This window comes from Pleuronectes platessa, chromosome 4 (genome assembly GCF_947347685.1).
Source record: "Pleuronectes platessa chromosome 4, fPlePla1.1, whole genome shotgun sequence".
NCBI lineage: Eukaryota > Metazoa > Chordata > Actinopteri > Pleuronectiformes > Pleuronectidae > Pleuronectes > Pleuronectes platessa.
This window is the reverse complement of record NC_070629.1, coordinates 25,527,634-25,546,642: the sequence shown is the minus strand read 5'-3', so window position 1 is coordinate 25,546,642 and position 19,009 is coordinate 25,527,634. Positions and strand designations below refer to the sequence as shown.

General features: G+C 41.9%; 1 protein-coding gene across 1 annotated transcript in view; it reads left to right on the top strand.

Annotated features, from left to right (window-relative positions):
* Nucleotides 1-19,009, top strand: part of si:dkey-215k6.1 (transmembrane protein 132C) — a 144,085-nt gene that overhangs the window by 105,108 nt on the left and 19,968 nt on the right. Inside the window, exon 6 of the mRNA XM_053421089.1 lies at nucleotides 1,506-1,649. Coding sequence (XP_053277064.1) covers nucleotides 1,506-1,649 — 144 coding nt within the window. The remainder of the gene's footprint in view (nucleotides 1-1,505; nucleotides 1,650-19,009) is intronic.

Below are 19,009 nucleotides of genomic sequence, written 5' to 3'. Positions count from 1 at the left end.
CATATTCTATGGACATGTTTGTGAGTTTTAATGTCAGCTGCACATTTTCTTGTGTTTGTTTGTGTCGTTGCCGACGTCTTGCCTCATCCTGTCACCTGTCAATCAAAGTTAAAGTGGGTTTCAGTTTACAGAGACTCAGACGTGTTGGAGTCTTCTACTCGTGCTGGTGGAGCAGCTGGTCCATTAATCACAGAGTTGGTGGTTTGAAGAAGCTGAATGAGCACACTCTTTAACAGCTCTGTTACTGTTAGTGTGAGAGCAGATGTTGGTGAAATTGGAATTTTGTTTTCTGATTCATAAAGGTTGAATGTAATGAAGTTGATTTTAATAGAGGGGATTGTTCCTGACTCTCACAGTGTCCTGCGTCTCGGGGGGGGGGGGGGGGGGGGTGACATTAAAAACAGTTCTAATTCAAGTTGGATGCAATGCTTTTGCAGAAGTAAGATAATTTGTTAAGTTTTGTTTTTGTAGTCAAGCTTTTACATGGTGTTTGCAATCCTTTAATCTGAGAGTTTAATAACATCAACTTTTTTTAGGACATATAGATCGGAATGCAGAAGCTTCTCTCATGGTGATTTATCGTGGTCTTTTTGTTGCTGTGTGTTTCAGCCATTGTCTGGGTGTAGAAAAGAGTTTTTCAATTGATGACTTTGGTTTGATCCACCTCAATTTTCCATTCTCTAGAAAACAATTGACCCCCACTTCCCTGCAGAACATCAGGGAATTGCCTTTGCTCGGTATTTTTCAATAAGACTTTTCTCCAATGGGTTTGTTAACTTTTGTTGTTTTGTGCAGTTGTGCAATATCCTCGCACAATGCTACGTGCCATGTGTGTAGTACCTCTGCAGGTCACATACATGTGATGGATGTGTGTTTAGTTTAAACTCTTTCTCTCGTGTTGATATAACAGCTGAATTTCATCAATGGGGATCAATAGAGTTTATTCTTTTCATCTACATCACATTTATTCCATATTTCTTCTCCATACGTTCTGGTGGCATCTTGTATGTTCTGAATTCCACTGTAGAGACAAATAGCTCTCTGAGGTGTGTGTGGGAATGTGTGTGTTCTGGTGTGTTTGTTTGTGCTATTTTTGTTAGGAAGGATCTAATCAAATGTAATCATGCTGATTATAATTATTGGGAGGTTTATAATCAACCTTTTTTTCTCTTCCTTCCTTTAAAACTCCCCCTGGTCTCTGTAACTTGTTTTCCCGTCTCTGATGCTCCGGCATCTTTCACCAACATCGCTCGTGTCTTTTCCTCTAATGCACAATAATGTTATGTTTCTGTGCTTCAAATGTAAAATGTAGAGGGGAGAGAATATTATTAGAAAATGAGAAAACAACATATTTAATCTGTTATTAAAAAAAGAATAAATACCTGTATCCTTTTTTTTATTTTTCTTAGCCACTACTGCTGGTTCCAGGTTAAAAGGAAAGTATTATTTAATTTAGTGCCGACATTAACAACAACAATGTTCTTTTCCTTTGTGTCTCTCTTCAGGACACAGAGGTGGTGAACACAGCCATTCTTACTGGTCGACGCATCACCATGCCCATCAAACTGGTAACTGTGGAAACTGACGGGCAGGTGAGGGAGGTGGACGACTCGGTCACCTGCAGCTCGACAGACGTGGACGTGCTCAAGGTGCGTGTTGAAGGGAGACACACAGGGACACACATCAACACATTCAAAGTTAATGAACACACACCAACCCAACCTGCACACAGACTTAAACTAGAAGGTTAGGCGGTTGGAGCCGTCGGTTTGTGATTGTGACAAAGTAAAACGTGAGCTCAGGCAATTCACAAATATGTCTTGAGTCACGGTCTGCCAGGTATGTGGTTTATGGAAGAAGAAATGATTTTCGGAAGAGCTTGAGAGAAACACAACATTTAAAGAGGGAGTGTGACACAAGATCGCGAGGAGGTAAACTACAGGTATTTTACACAGCAAGAAATCCATCATGGAGAATCAGTGTAATTTGAAAGAATTGTGTTGTTCTCTAATTCACTTTGTGCAACAGGGTGTACTATAATCATACACTTATCACAGAGGGCAGGCTGTGTTTTTAATCTCACTCTCTGATTCACTGAATGACGTATGGAAATGATTCAAAAAAAGTTCCTATTTGTAAGCAACGTATTTGGCTAAAAGCATCTTTTGCTATTGTTTTAGGTTAAATACAATGAATGACTAGTGATTAACAGACAAACAGATTTGGCCTCTTTGGGTGATTACTTTTTTTGGAGACCACAACATCCCAGAGAAATGCTGAAACACAGTTCACCAAACATCGACAGCAATTAAAAACATTTTTAGCCACAAAATTATATAATCACCTTTAATGAAACCAGGGTTAAAGGTGCTTTTTGCGTAAAAAACTCTGATTTCTAATCCTTTCATGCAAGACCTCAACATTTCTCTTTACTTTTCACTTTAGCCCAAGACTGTCAGAGGTCAGAGGTCAGGGTCAGCTGGGGACATGTTCCATAGACCCGGCAGGATCCGGCGTCTCTCTAAAGTCGTCTTAAACATGAGGGCTGTTCACTTTAGTTTGAACCCAGTGGAAGGACAAGCTCAAGTGCTCGACCTCTCTGCCCCATAAAATAACAACAGAACTACTGTACTAATTATTAATAAAGCAGAAACACCTTCAAAAACAATAATGTTACAGGAACAAGCCGGGGACTGAAGATTGATTCCTCTTGTGCTATGTTCCCTGTGCCCTGAGGGCCTAAAATGAAACGCACCCTTGCTGTGACAGTTTCAATATGAAGCCAATTTCCTGCAACAAGCCAACAGGAGTGGTGCTGTTTAAGTACGATCAATAACAACACAGTGAAAATGGAAGGAACTAATTCAGATAGATGTAACGTGCGTGTGCTGTGTGTGCGCTTTGTGTGCAAGTGCATGTACAGAAAATGAACAAAGGTTTCTTGCCAAGGATCGCTGGCTTGTGTGTACATCTTAAAGTAAAGTCATACATCTTAAGTTTAAGTGCTAACTTTTTAGTCAAGTTGAAATATGTTCAGCTCTTCAGCGTTTTGGCTGCAACTCTCACCACATAGATCAAACCCAGTTCTTTAAATGCCTCTAAAATCCACTACATGGTCAATGCACCTTAAAGAGCAGCTGCAGTCCGTGGCTGTGATAACCCAGGTACTCGTTTTCTTCCATGTAAATCAGAAAATCCGGGGTGCATCCATCAATCCATGAATTAGCTATACTGTTTATCCTATAAGGGTTGATGGTGGGGGGGAGCTGGAGCCAATCCCAGCTGTCATTGGGCGAGAGATGCAGACTGCAAGACCTGTGATTGGTCCAACAGTCTGACAGACTCACCAACATGTTTGATTTAAGTTGTAGGAATGACCAGGGACGACATCTTTGTTGCTCTTCAACATCTATGAACTCCAACATGATCCACTCGCCATTGTTCTGAAGTAAACACGCCAGAGAGGTTGTAAATAAGCGAATCAGAAACAGGAAGAAACTCAACGCCAGCATAGAAACTCTACCGCCACTACTCACACACACCTACGCACAACTAGGAATGCTCGATCAAGTTCGTGTCTACGTACGTGTCTACAGCGCGTAGCTTCGACGCAGATGCATTAATATGTCGCACCTCAAAAAGTTTGTTGAGATTTATCTCTCATATCTTGTGGCATTCCCACAATTTCCAGTGGTAGTGCTCCATTTTGTCTGTTTCGTCGATATCCATAGGCTTTCAGAAGCTGGACAGAAAGCAGGTGTGAAACTCGTCATTAGAGAGTTGTGTCCAGGCACCATCACGGTATCAGAGTCTGTCTGACTGGCTCCCTCTGGGCTACTGTTTGGTAGATTCGCTGTTAGAGGTGCATTTCCCCTCAGTCGACAGAAGGATGTTGCCCTCCAGCAAAGTTCTTGGACAGCAGCTCTTGAAAGGTCTCTGGGTTCGACTCCATATAAAGCAACACTGTGACGAGCCAGCCCTCCTGTAGCCATAGGTCTTTCTTACTCATAATAAATACATGTGCTTTGAACCGTAGCATTAATCAAATGAAGATGTATCTCTTTGCCACAAAGGGAAAAGAAAAATCAACCAATTGAGATAAATTGAGATAAAGTTATGGACGACTCATTGTTTCTCTGGCATGACACAGCAGAGAACACACCGCTGTGTAGGGATGAGCTGTTTAGAAACCTTAAGTTCTTCTTTGTGCTGATTGTGTCTGTGTGACAAAGACACTGTGCATCTGTCGACTGATTGTTAGAGAACTGTTGTTATTTGTTGACATCTAATCCGACATGCCGTGTATTCCCGCACGTGCACAAGTCAGCGTGCACACACACACACACACAGTTTCAGCAGAGACAGCTGTTTGACAATGGCGTCCATGGGGTACAACTCCAGGTAGCTGTAGCTGTCAGCGAGTCACCGTGGCTGATGTAATGTACAATCCAGAGAGCCTACGTATCACACACAGGGGACGGAGGGGCCTGGAGCTGTGGCTCTGAGGCAGCACCGCCTCACACACATCAAACCAAATGTGTGGGCAGAGCCAAACTAGTAAAGGTCTCAAACTCAGAGCACAAAAAACATGTCGATTCAGATGTGAAGTACATGATTACAAACATTGTTCTAAAAGTGGAGTTAAAGGGGAATTATTGTATTTGTCGACCTGGGCCCTCAGTTTGTAAATGTGTAAAGCTAAAGCTTTTGGGATTGGTCGAGTAGATCTCCTCGACTGGCGGCTGTGTCACAACAACAGTGGCAACAATATAATCATATGAGGCAACTAGAACACGAAAAGTCAACTAAAGGTTTGAGTTCCACCAATAAAAAGCTTAAATGGTTATTGTGGCTCGTCTGAAAACATTACACATTTATAAAGTTAGGGCCCAGGTTGAAAAACTCCAGCCTTATTGCTTCTATTCTATTCAGAGCAAATTCCTCGTAGCTGTAAACCTACTTGGCAATAAATAAATTCTGATTCTGATCCTGGCAGTGACCTTTTAATTGGTCCAGGTTTTGGTAAATACAACTTTGAAATGTGTTCATTTTCTGACCGAACTCGCTGACTAGTGCATATCTGCAGTGAACATTGTTCAGTATAAATTCTAACCAAGTTGTGTTAAGATGTCTTTAGATGTTGTGTAGATCTGGGGATGACCTCTGTAGCTTTTCAGTTTCCTGTAAAAGATGTCAGACCTGGAAGAACCTTTTTTCCTATCAAGAGTTATTTAAATTTTTAAACATCCCTCTAGGGCCATACTAAATTATTAAATACATATATCACACTGACCTCCCTAATGCGATGGCTGGAGCCGCTTCTCTTTGTCTGGGTGTCTGATGTCAGATGATAATGCTAATGATGCTACTGTCAGCTGGATTTCAAGGTGTGGGTCAGTCCGTCTTGAGAGGAACTTTGCAAAGGTTTCAGGAAAACCCAGAAGGAGTTCTGCTCAGTCATCAGCATGTTCACCTGACACAGTGGGCTTTTCTTCTTGCCCCTCTGCAGTTACACTTGACACAGCTTTGATTTCACTTCAAATGACCTGACATTTGAAAGCAGAGAGCTGAGAAGCTGGTAGGGACTTCAGAGTTTCAGGTATACCTCTGATTCTTACTAAAGTCCATCATGAAGGCCAAACCACCCAGCCACTTGCTGTCACTGACAGGTTTTCCTTCGTCTTCATGAGTTGCTCGGCCTCTTTTCTTAGTTTATAACATATTTGCGTGGTATCGTATTTGCACAACCCAACGATTGTAATTCATAGTTGCAAACCAGATCTCCACACTCACAGCTCATTCAGGAAGTTCTTGAACTAGCAGCACTGCTTTTGATTCAATTTATGGCTGAAACAGAAACACTGAATCAGTTGGATCAAGACTGAGATGAATCATTTCTTCGTTTTGACTTATGAACATTATCCCTTTTCTTCCCTCAACAACAAATAGTTTATTTTAGTTTTTCAAACAAATCTCTACCTTTGCTAGTGCCATGCACGGCATACAAAGACAGCAATTCCACCCTTGCATCAAACAAGGAAGTAATCGCACAGACAAAAATTGAGAGTTGGGTGGTATTTCTCATTTTCTTCATCACAGGCCAGAGAGAAAAGCTAAATCTCTTGCCACGTCCTTGAGTTATTTCACCATCGTCTGCTTTATCAGTTATCCGCTCTGAAATGGTTTTTCAACACAAACTGATATTTCGGGGCTGTTTTACTTTGTTTGGTTCTAGTGACTCTGCAGAAAAAACGAGGCAAACTTTCATAATCTCAATCAGGTTTCAGCTTCTTCGCTCACCACAGGAATGTCTTGTAAAAGCTTCTTGTTGGAAACACAGAGTCCATAGAAGAGCTTCAACTTTACCCAACTGCATTTTCCCTTGTATGTCATTCAGCTTAGCCTGTTTCATCTTTTCAGTCATCACTGAGAGCCCCGCCCTTAGAACTAGGCCCACTGGCTTGTCTTTGACTTAAACTAAAGCATAAATAATTTGCCCATTTCTCATGTGAGCAGTCTGCATCGACCTATCTTTTCTTGACAGTCATTATGATGCTCGTCAATAAGAACACGTAACATCTACATGCGTGTTTCATTCACCCTGAGCGGGACCTGACAGGCATGAAGCTAGGGAAGGGGGGAGGGACCACAGTGCTGGACATCTATTATATCTATGTTGTCTATGTATCTTTTTTCACATAAATATAAATTCTAAGACACTGTCTACGTATTTGTGATTTTTCTTAACTGCATCAAACTGTGTAATAGCGACTGCTTTTTAGGTCGCTCCACAGTTGTAAAGCATGAAGCCAGGAGGGATAATTCATGAATGAATCAAGGAATGACGGCAATTTCCTTCACAATTATTTTAACTGTCACAGTCCACTTTTTTTTCACTTGAGCTACTGCTCCACTTTGGCTTAATTCTTCAACTTGTAAGAATGAAAAATAAACTCATTAGGGGCTAAATGTTTCTTTGTTCTAGTGGCTGTAAGTTACAAGCAATAGTCTGAGGAGGACTTGTACGTATAGTGTGAGGAGGATTGGAGTTCTCATTTGGTTCCACATTGTATTCCATTAACCAACCTTTTCTTTAATTACTCACGGCGGATAGATGTTTGCAAGGGGAATTGCACAGCGCCTTTCCCTGCCCTGCTAATGAAAGTACGGGTGGATATAAGTGGCCGACCTGTTGTTCACGGGCTGCGGTGCACTGCTGTAGATTCCACTGATGCACTCCTTGTTGTTCGGTTTGGCCCATTTATCCTTGACAACAACATAAGCAGCCGTGATGTACTACACAGATAATAACTTCCCTCCTCTTCCTCGGGCCTTCCTGCCGATCCTTTCATTCTGTCCGTGTAAACCATCTTGTTGCGCTCCCTTGAGGTGCTGTCATTTGTGATGTGTGTGTGTGCTGCTGTTGTTGACACAGCAGTATGTGTAGGTCAGCGGTGTCAACGCTAGAAGGGGACAGACAGGGGACGGGCACACTCATACACACAAATTAGAAACATTATCCTGGCCTCACGGAGAGGAGAGGAGGGAAGGAGAGGAGGGGAGTAGAGAGGAGAGGAGAGGAGAGGAGAGGACAGGGCTTGGCTGGGATGTGGGGGAAGTAACAAACAACTTAGATGAGCAATTAAGAGGAAAAGAGAGGAGGGAAACTCATTAATAGAATGAGTTTCTACTGATCGGATTTCCATGAAACTTGACTTGGAAACAGGATAAAGAAAGAAGTTGTTCAATTTGTGGGCGGACCCCAAAAAGGGGCGGATCCAGGTTTTTGCCACTTAATTTCCTTAATTTCCCAGTGAATAATTCATGGCTCTCGATATGAAAAACCAGGCATGTTAAGGAGACTGATACTGATACTGTGCAAACTTTATCGCAGCTTGATTGAATGTAAGGGGAGTATTGGGTGAAGATATGTTCTACTGAGAGTCATTCTAGATGGAGAGAGAGATTTGTTGTTTGAACACAATATCAAAACAGCTCAACACCAGGATCCCTGAATAGAAACGGAGCCAAAGTCCCACTCACGTTGCCAACATTAGCTTAATTAGCCACCATGACTACAGCTCATTCAAATCTGCTGGAGACACATCTCATTTCAGCTCCATCTGAAATCAAGAACCCATTGTTTAGAAATGTCAATAGACAAATTGTCACCATTACCACTGCATGTCGCTTGAGAGGCAAAGCTTATTGGATGGAGCATTCATGGTCGATGCCACAGCGAACAGAGCAAGCTGTTGTCCTTGTCATTCTCCCCCACACTGGACACACACACACATACACACACACGCACACGCACACGTACACTATCATGTTTCGCTGTTCACATACAGACACACGCAAAGATCATCCCACAGACACACCCTGGAGGTTCGAGCGGTAATTGGTTCGTGTGGAGATTCCTTTAGTGATGTCGTCGGTAATTGAATTTGACAAGGAGGAAGAGACGAAGAGACACGGAAGTGATGGAGGGCGGCGCGTGTGTGAGTGAGTGTGTTTGTGTGCATGTGTGTGTGTGTGTGAGGGTGATATCCGGTGTGTGTTTCTGCATGTGTTAGGACAAATAGAAAGCAGATTAAGAATTGATCTGTGCAGCTTTTAAAAACCAGTCGCTGAGTCCGACACGCACCGACGTGATCCCGCTCTCTTCTCCCTGTCCTTGGAATGTACAGTACGTCTCTGTCGGGACATTAAAGTGTGTTTGATGAGACATTTAAAAAAAGTATCCTTCACATTTCAAACAAAGGTGGCAGACATTTCTCATTGATGTGTTCCTCCTCCATTGAACCCTCCCTTTTCAAATCAAATTACACCGCGATTAGCAGCTTGTCCTCCGAGCTCGACTTAGGGAAGCTTCAGTGCTCCCATGTAAAATTGATGAACACACACAAACTGCTGCGAATCTTGTAACCATTAAACTGCAACTATCTACTCATTTCACACGGTGGTTTACTGTTTGATTTTTTTGTGGCTTTGGTTGGATTAAAGTTTCTGAATGAAAGTCCTGCAGATTCTGTGCACATGTGGAACTGTGGTTAGAAAGTGTGCGTCATCCTAGTTTAAGGGAAGCGGTCATCAATCAGCTGGATGCGGTTTGTAGAGGTCACGAAGCTACGTTTCTTGTCACATTTAATACAAGAAAAGACCTTTTTTAAGGTGATGCTGTCAAGGCAGTTGTATTTATGATAGAGAGAGGAGCCACCAGGGGGCAGAATAATGGGATCAGTAAGTTTATCAATGAGTTTATGACTGAATCTTTTTCAGAATCGGTGTCTTTGTGTCTGCAGAGAGACGAACATAGTCCCAGTAAACGTTGAGCTTTACAGGAAGCAGCTGTGGAATCTGTACCGAATGTATTGATAGTAATTACATAGTAAGAAAGTCAGGATAAATCTTGAATTAATAAATGATAGATTGAATGCCTTAATGATTAATCAAATTTGTATAAAGCCAGAGTAACACCATTGACTTGTAATAGGAATGGACTATAAAAGATCATAAAATTAAATGCAAAAATATAGAAAGTAACCACCATTTTTAATGATTTCAAGTTAATCTCAGTAAAAATCCTGTTTGTAAGTTTGACTTAGTGGTCGACTCTGCATATGAAAATATAAATATCTTGGATAGTTATGGGACAGGAAGCCAGTGATGAGATGGAAGCAGTAGTGAGTTCACAACGTTGCAGTTCTAAAACTAATTTATCACAGATCCTCGCAGGATGTATTCAAAATATTACAAAGAATCTGAAGATGAAATCTTTTAAGATGCTGATTTCAACATTCATTGTCTTGATAATGCTCTTTGTGTCCTCCCAAAATGCATCTTCATCCTTAGGTGCTCCAGCTGTGGTGCTGCGTTTACACCAAATATGAAGCACAATAAGAATTTATGTTTACTTATGCAAGTAAAGACAACCTGCAAATATTCACCTGGTCGGCTCAACAAAAGAGGAGAGGAGAATGACTGGTGTAACTTCTAGTTGTTGTGTTGCACCTGCAGTGGAAATGCACAATGTATATCATTATCACTGTCACACTAATCTCGCTGGAATCTCACATCTATATCACGTTGTGTCATTAATCTCATCACAGGATATTTTGCTTTGTGTTTGGTCTGAACGCACATTGAGAACTCTGTCTACGAGGGAAATGCTGAAACCTCACAAGTGTCAAAAACATTGTTTTCATGCTGAGGTAACAAGTTGATGTTCCTTTAATATATAAAACGTAGAGTTCAGCAACAGAAAACCATTTAAAAGAAATTGTATCAGGCTGTCAGCAGGGTTGATGAGGCACCTTTTTTTTCCCTCTTACTGGCTTTTTCAAAATAAGTGCATTCAAAGGAATCATTAATGTCTTAGTCAGGACTTGCTCCGTATCAAATTTAGTTAGACAACAAAAAAAAAAATTGGAAACGCAAAGTTTTGGGAAACCGAATCCTTCATCTCCACTTCGGGTTTAACAATAATACTCTTACGGTAACTTCTGCTCAGCTCATTTCCTGTTACTGACTCAATGACGCACATCAGGTCTTATGAACTAAATGCATCTCATCAAAACTGACAAAAATTATTACATCTTTGCATGTTTCTCTTATACCTATCCACTGATTTCTATCCCTTTCCATAGCTGCAGTCTTTCAGTGCCAGAGTGGGCCATAAAATTGTATACAGTGTGTAATACGCGTTGGGTGATATATGTACAGTACGGTATAATGCTCTGTCCTCTTGCACTGCATCTGAAGTCAATCTATCACGGGTCCCATTCTGTACTTCACTGTAAGTCGCTGTGGGAGTCTGTGTACATGCATCAAAGTCACAAGGACAATTTCCTGCACATTTATTGCTCTTGGCAAATAGATTGATTCTTAGTGCTTCGCCACAGCATTAAAGGTTTGGAGCTGCTGCCCAGCTGCTGATTAAAACAGATAAAACTTGATTCAAAAATTAATCATGTCTGGGATGTTTAAACTCCTTTGCCAGGTGTATATACAGTCCACTCCGTACACACTTAGTCGATAAGTAAGCATTCTCCTCTGGCAGCAGCATGGAATTCAGAAGAGCGTCTATTTACCACCTTTTAGTCTTATGAAAGGATATGAATAAGTGATCATTACGCTGTGGCTATTTATTTTTTACAGGTCGGAACTCAGTGGTACTGTATAATTCTGTGAGTAATGCAGAGCGTTACAACGTGATCATTGCATTGTGAGTTATGTGGCAACTAAGTGGTGTATTTAATTTGCTTTTTTTCCAAATGAACTAATCAAGTAAATCAAGTTTAAGCTATAAAACCTATTTGCTGCTTGTTGCCACCAAACAACAAACAGCAACTACAGCAAAAGTATGGTAAGAGTTTAAATCATGATGAATATCAAACAAAGGGTTGTATCCAATAAGGAAGGAAGAATGTGTGATGAAGAAGAGGAGAAGTGACCAAAGGATGATGGGGGAGAGGAGGAAGGTAACTCAACATGCCAGGTGCCCTGGGTCACTTGAAAGCCCAAAAAGGAAATTAATGGTAAAGTGGATTAAAGATAGAGGTCATACACACATGCTCACACACACACACACACACCTAAACTCACCTCAACTCACACATTTTCCATTTAGCAGTAACAGGCTTATAGGAAATAGCCAGTGATTTGAAGTGCACAGCATCAGGCCGGACCATTAGCAGCAGCCAAAGCCACACAGGCCCTTGTATCTGTAGGAGCTGCAACCTTGAAGGGCTCTGAAACTATTTTTTTAAACCCCCAACTGATCCAGGAAGAGATTCAGAGAAGCCCTGGATGTTCCTCTGCTCCGGCCTCCCCGCTGAATGTTTAGTTAGTGACGGAAACATCCAGGAAGAAAAAGTGAAATACTTTAGTGTTAATGAAGTAAGACTCCACACATCTACCTTCATACATGTCTTTTGCATTCGTCTTGCCTTAGAACTGGTTGGATATTAGAAAATTCATTCAGATTGAATTATTTAGAGCTCAGTTGTATATCTACAAATGTTAAATCAGACACTTTAAGATTAGGATCATATTAAGATGCTTTTATTTGTCCCAAAAAACATGCACAGACATGCAGGTAGGGAAATTTAACCTCTGCTTTTGACCCATCTGGTGCAGGACACACAGAGCAGTGAGCAGCCATGTACGGTGCCCGGGGAGCAGATGTTGGGGGAGTAAGGTGCCTTGCTCAGGGGCACTAGACAGGATAGGGAGAATCCTCTTGGATTTTTGGACAGACCAATCCAGGTTCGTCTTTTTGTTGTTTCTCCGTGGAGTCGAACCAGAGACAAACCAGAGACCTTTTCTGCCCATAGTCCAAGTTTCTGCCACTAGTCCACCGCCTCTCATTACCTGCACTAGAAAAAAACTCTAGATCACACTGTACCAGGACAAAATTTAGTTATGAGAAAAGTTCTCCAAATTGTCTTCACTACTCTATTACTCTATAACATGAATGTATGAATATACGCACATATATTGTCCTCAAAATGATATCATACAAACACATAAAAACAAAATGTGCCTAATATGTTTACATTTTTTAAAGAAACTCGTCTGAAATGGAGCAGCTTCAATAATTTAAATACAATTTCAAGTATTTCATAAAGTGAAATGTGAAAAAAAAAGTATTATAACTAGTGTAAAGAGAATTGAAGTGAGTGAGACATGAGTGAAAGAGAGAGGGGGGGGGGGGATGTTTGTGTGTGTGCATGCAGCCTCGGGTAAATTATGGCTGAGGTGTTATACTGTGCCCCGTGTCACACTCGTGCTCTCACCTCCATAAAATATACTGGCCTCAATCGATAACTAATTAGCTGCTAATCACCATGCTAAAATACACAGCGGCAATCACATAAACACACAAACATCCACATATTGATAACTTAAGTAGGTTGGTGCCACGTGTTACACCTCCGAGCACAAACAGACACACACGTCATTCGATTCAAGTCAAAAGGTCAAAAAGACAGTTTGACAACCACAGAGCAAGCAACAAAAAGTCAAATCTACACAAAGTAACACAATTCTTCGAACCACGATGGATGACGTGTGTGGCTGAGATGGAGTCACAGAAGTTAACGACGGAGGCAACAAGCTTTCGTAGCATGATGGGGTTTGATGATCGGAGACCAGTATGTTACTGGGTGTTGTGTTTGCATCACAGCCAATAGAGCTGGGGCTAATTAATACCACTGACTGCTGTCATCTGACCCCGGATCTGCTGATTGTGCCACTTAAGACAAAAGTCAAACATCAGTGAGAGGTATTTTTCTTTTACTACAAAATTTGCCGTCATACACAGTTTGTTGTGTTTTTTTAAAAGGCGTTTGGCTCCTCACTGTGTGGCCAGTGTCTCTCGTCTGACATGATATGAAGAAGAAGACGCCATTGCACGTTGTTCCCAAGATGTACAACACAATAAGTGCACTAACGTTCATGGCTATTTAAGCTAACGCCCCCGAGTTCAGTGCACGTCATAAGAGTCATTATCGAGGCTGCCCGAAAATAAAGGAGAGGAGGAAGGGAACGCATTCACCCATGTGAGAAGTTTCCATCAGTGTGGATCTCAGCTGGAGCCAATAAAATCCTGTGTTCACTGCAGGGTTATTCTACCGGGGAGTTAAAATGCGATTTTACCCAATCCCATTGCAGATATTAGTGGGTGTGAATGGTTTGTTTCACCAGTGGAAACCGGGCTTGAGTGTGTTTCTAGTCCCAGTGTGTGAGGGGCCTCGGTCGCCCTCCCTCCTCATCAGTCTCCACCTCCACTCTTGCTCTCTCTTACCCTGACATTTTGGCAGCTGTTGCCATGCCTCCATTTTGCCTTCCCTCTGGGAGCCATGTTGTTCGGGGGTTGTGTGTGTGCGTGTGTGAGTGTGTGTGTGTGTGTGATGTCGTCCTACACTGTGCGTGACCTGCCTATCTTTGTAATGATGGAGTGTTCTTGATAGGAAGTTCGATCAGTGTTGTCCCACCACGTTATAAGCAGCATCTTTGTGTGCGTGTAGGTGTAAGTGTGTTTATCTGCACTTTGGTTGACACGGGTTGATTAGAGAAAGATGAACAACAGATTGATTGATAATAATCAGTTTTTCACAAACTGTCTTTCATCACCAGGTTCTCCTTCTTATGTGGCATCTATTCAAGTTTCTAATTTCCCATCCAAACCACAACCAGCCTATCAGGAGTCACAGACCTTAAATAAATGCTTAAAATAAATAAAAGCCACATCCTCTTTACTCTTACACGATCTGAAATTCACCACATAGCAAAGTTAAACCGTCCTTTTACTGCATGTGATCTATTTTCTCCTTCTGAATAACATTGAAACGTTGGTGCTTAATGCTGCTCAGGTAAAACTGGGTAAAGGCCCCAGGGTTCCACTGCTTTTAGAGCCACGCTGCTGCGAGCGTCTCGAAGCACTAGTGACACTTTGCATTTCCTGGAGCATCACTGCATATTTTCCACATGAATGAATACTAAAAGAAAAAAATACTCGGAAGCCATTTAGAAATCTATTTTAAATGTTACGAGGTGAAATTTTTACGGAGTTTCTTATATGAACTGTTCTATTCCGTTCTATACACTAAAATACAGTATATACAAAAACACACACACACATAAAGTGACAAAGGGGATGTACAAAATGTGACAGATGTGCGTGCGTGTGTGTCTGTGTGTGTGTTAAAGAGAGAGAGAGAGAGAGAGAGAGAGAGAGAGAGAGAGAGAGAGAGAGAGAGAGAGAGAGAGAGAGAGAGAGAGAGTAGGAGATGATGAAAAACATTGAAAGAGCAAATGTTTTTAGTTTTGACTACAAAAAGGAAGAGACACTGACACATGATAGATTGTTAATATGCATAAATGATGAAAGGGGGCATAAGACCTCACATCATGAAACATAAATATATTCATTTCAACATCCCTCATCAATAAAACCTCATTTTTAAATGTTTTTCACTTTAGAAATATGAAACATTAGGTTCTGTCTCTCCTCTGTGCAGGGACACGTTGGTCCATTGATACATTGCTCGCCACTCATGCAGTTCAGCCTGAGGTAACATGAACAGCAGAGCAGCCCAGATGTGCTCTTTGCCTCCCCATGTCCTCCAGGATCTCCTGGGGGACGATGAGGCCGCCTCTCGCTGATCGGGATGTACGATCTCGCCAGCGTTTTTTTTCTGGGTCTGCCCCGGGGTCTCCTCCTCTCAGTCGGGCGCAGCCAGCCTGGCTCCGCGGGGAGGAGGCCGTCCAGGAGGCATCCTGATCAGATGCCTCAACGGTTTGATGCTGCTTCTGCTTCCTAAATTGCCTCTGCAGCTATTTTCTTTCTCTGTCCTCCTTTGTCACGCTCACACCACATCTTTCACATTTAGCCTATTTAGAAGTTGAGCAGCACAAACACAGAGAAGGAAAGTAACAGAGAAGAAAGAGAGAAAGACAGAAAGAGAGAAAGCTGCATTTCTACACTAAAAACTAAATGTTACCGTATCATGTCTTGTAATATTGAAAAAGATAAACTGGCAAAGCACAAGCAGGTGTGATTGGCACCAGGTTGAACAGAGTACCAGCTGGAGACTCAGTCGACACAACTTGATATTCAGCTCAAGTCTCCTGTTCGTCAAAGACCTCCAGAAGTGGCAGACAAATGCTCCAGATTGGAGCCAAATCAGCTTCAGCAGTCATCGTGTGAGAATCGTTCAGAGGTGTGTTTAGAGAGGCTCGCTGACACGTCACAGACTTTCTAAAAGGCTGAATATCTACACGATACTGCCTGTAGAAGTGCAGGAGGAGATGAAGGTGGTGACGGCACATGCAGAGGTATGATTTTTAAAAGCTGCATGTGTCTGTTATTGTGGGAATAAGCCGAATGGACAGGGTAACACATGTGCAGCTTACATGTACTGCATCGGGCTTGGGTCAGGTTAGGACAGGAAAAAAAACTGAATGCCCGTCGGGTTCGGGGTCGAGCTCCGTTAGTTTTCTCTTGGGCTCGGACAGAAAAGTGCATCCCGAGCTGCTCTCGATTCTTTACAGCCGTGATGTCCACTGATGCGTTTCAACTCTCCTCCGGCCTGACGTGCCGGTCTGTGAGCAGCTTGACACACGAGAGCAGGAGGATGATTCAGACTCAGCCGGCTTTTTGTGATCAAATGTCCGGGGAACAGACATTAATAGTCAGTGGTCACTCCTGGTTAAAGATTGTGTGACCACAACAAGTCATGAAGTGTGAACTGCACAGAGATCCTATGTCTTTGAACTTGACTTAACTCTGTCCTCAGGTGGACTGGGTGTATCTCACATATCTCCCACAATGTAAGCATATGTTTGACTATTGTAACTATGGTAAACTGGTTTTTAGGACAGTCTTGCCTTTTATAAAAATGGTAATTTACGTGACCGACTTGGACCGACAGCCGTTATCACGTAAACGGACCAATTTCTGTTCCTTCAAAATTTGTGGTTTCTTTCCCACAATCTCAACCTTTCCACATTTAGACAATAAGAGCGTCTGTGCACTGGCTCACGTTGGACCTATCGTGTTCAGGGGCTGCCAGTCAGCACCTAACTACTTTGAGAAGAAAGAGGCCTATTTTGTACCACTTTAATATCTCCTTCATGCAGAAAAAAAAGATAGGGTAGAAGTACGAATGCACCCTTCACACACACACACACACACACACACACACACACATAGGCCACAATAGGGCCATGCAAACAGACATATTGGGGCCAGTGTTGACTTATATCCCTATGCTAATAAGCATACTAATTCACATAGGGCCTAGGAACTTTCTAGAAAAAAAAGGAAAACGGTATCCGCAACACACACACAGAGACACAAATACAAACGCACACTGATGAAAACCCTCCTGCTTCTTCATAAAGCTCCGCAGACCTCAAAGAGTCAAAGAGAGAACGTCTTTGAAGAGAGATTTTAAAAACTTCTTTATTGTCTTTGTGGGGAGAGAAGGAAAAGAGGAGAGGAAGAAAGGCTCGTATAAACAACGTAGTTTTAATACAATAAAGTAAGACAGCTGAGAGTAAACTTTTGAATGTGTATCGTCTGACCAGGCTGGGGAATTTCTACCTGCATGGCAGAAGCTGCCAATTTGTTTAATTATAGTGATTGTACTATAATCGCAGGAAGAAGCCCCCTCTTTGTTCTGTCTGATTGCTGTTGTGTTACATTGCTATTGATTGACAGATACAGATACATACTGAGACATGGAGTTTGTATTCCCTGAATGCAGATTATCATCAAGAGGCAGAATGTAGTGATGACGACAGGCTGCAGGAATAAACAATGGAGAATAAGTCTATCACTGGTTTAAGACCAGAAACACAAGTAAACTGGATTATTTCTCTTTTTGTTTTAGTGATTCAATTATAAGTGGAGTTTGATCTCATATACTTTTCTTTGGTTCTATTCAATTATCCAACAAATTATAAATAAGACCAGTTAATTGTAAAATAACTGCACTTAATAAACCTAAAAGTACCAAGATATTCTAACAACCAAGAACGGCCTGAGTGGTCAATGAAACATGTATTATTACGTTCGAGTCACAACGCCCTCTAGTGGCTTTAAGAGATTTGACAAGCACAAAGGAAATCGTCTGTTAAGGAGGTCGGGTCGACCCAACATCAGACATTGATCCTCAAGACTCTTGTTTTCCTATTACCCAGCAGCCACTGCAGGCTTCTTGTGAGCCTGATGACAAGCGTTAAGTCACCTTAGTTTACGGTTTATTATTTTAGCACATAATCTTCCCAAATAATTATACCCAAACCCATATGTTAATATTAACGGAACTATCTCAACCCAAATGCAGATGTTAACCTTAACTAAAGGAATTGTTTCAACAAAAAATTTGGCCTTTACCTTAAACATTTTTTTGGTCTCTAAATATAACAAAACCATAACACGTGTAACAAGTGTTAGAAAAAAGATTTATTTGGTGGGTTAGGGTTAGGGTTAGGTTTAGGGTTAGGGTTACTTGTTGGAACTTGTTGCTTTGTCACTCGCTTATTTCTTTATTACTCCCATTCTTTTTATTTTCATCTCATTACTGTACATTTCATCCATTCTGTGTATATCTCGCTTTCTCACTCATCCTTGTATCGCTTTCCCTCTATGTCCCTCTCTCTCTCTATGTCTCTCTATGTCTCTCTCTCTCTCTCTCTCTCTCTCTCTCTCTCTCTCTCTCTCTGTTCATCTCTCTGTCTCTCTTGATTAAACATTTTTACTGTGGAGAAAAGCAGAGTGCAAATGGCCATTAGAGAACATTTTACACCCCACTCTTCCAAATTCAAAATGACAGCCCCAGTGATATGCTGCTAACATGTTTGTGTATGTGTGTGTGCGTGTGTGTGTGCCCGTGTGCACCTTCCAACTGCTCTCTCCATCAGCTGTCTATTATCCGACCCAAATCAGAATAATATATGGGGCCACCGCCTGCTAATTGGTGCACTCCTGTGCATGTGTGTGCGCTCTTCTGCAGAGAGCGAAGCCCTATGACAGCCATATGAAACTATGTGCAGAGGCAATTGGCCTAGTGTGGGTTTTCTTAAATGACAGACAGGTGGGAGGTCTAATCCCATCAGAGGGTTTGTTAGCCTGTCCCTCAGGGCCCGCCCCTGTCTACTGAGTGGGCTCTGATTGGATGATCTGATTCCTAAAGTCAGATGGATTGTATCGCCCGAGGCAAAGAACAACTTCAATGGGCAGAGAGGGAAGGAGGGAGAGTGTGAAACACACCGAGAAAAAGATTGTGAGATGAAATCTGAGCGTCTGAGAGATGAATGGATGGTTGTTGCACTGAGAAAATAAACATCTGAGAGAGACTAATAGAGAAAACCTGAGACAGTAAGAGATAGAGGGAAGACAGAGGGAAGTGACTGTAAATTCAGACAGATCACTTGGCTTGAAGGGAGATGAATATGGATGTAAATAAATGACTTGGCCTGGGGAGAGAGCCGTTAA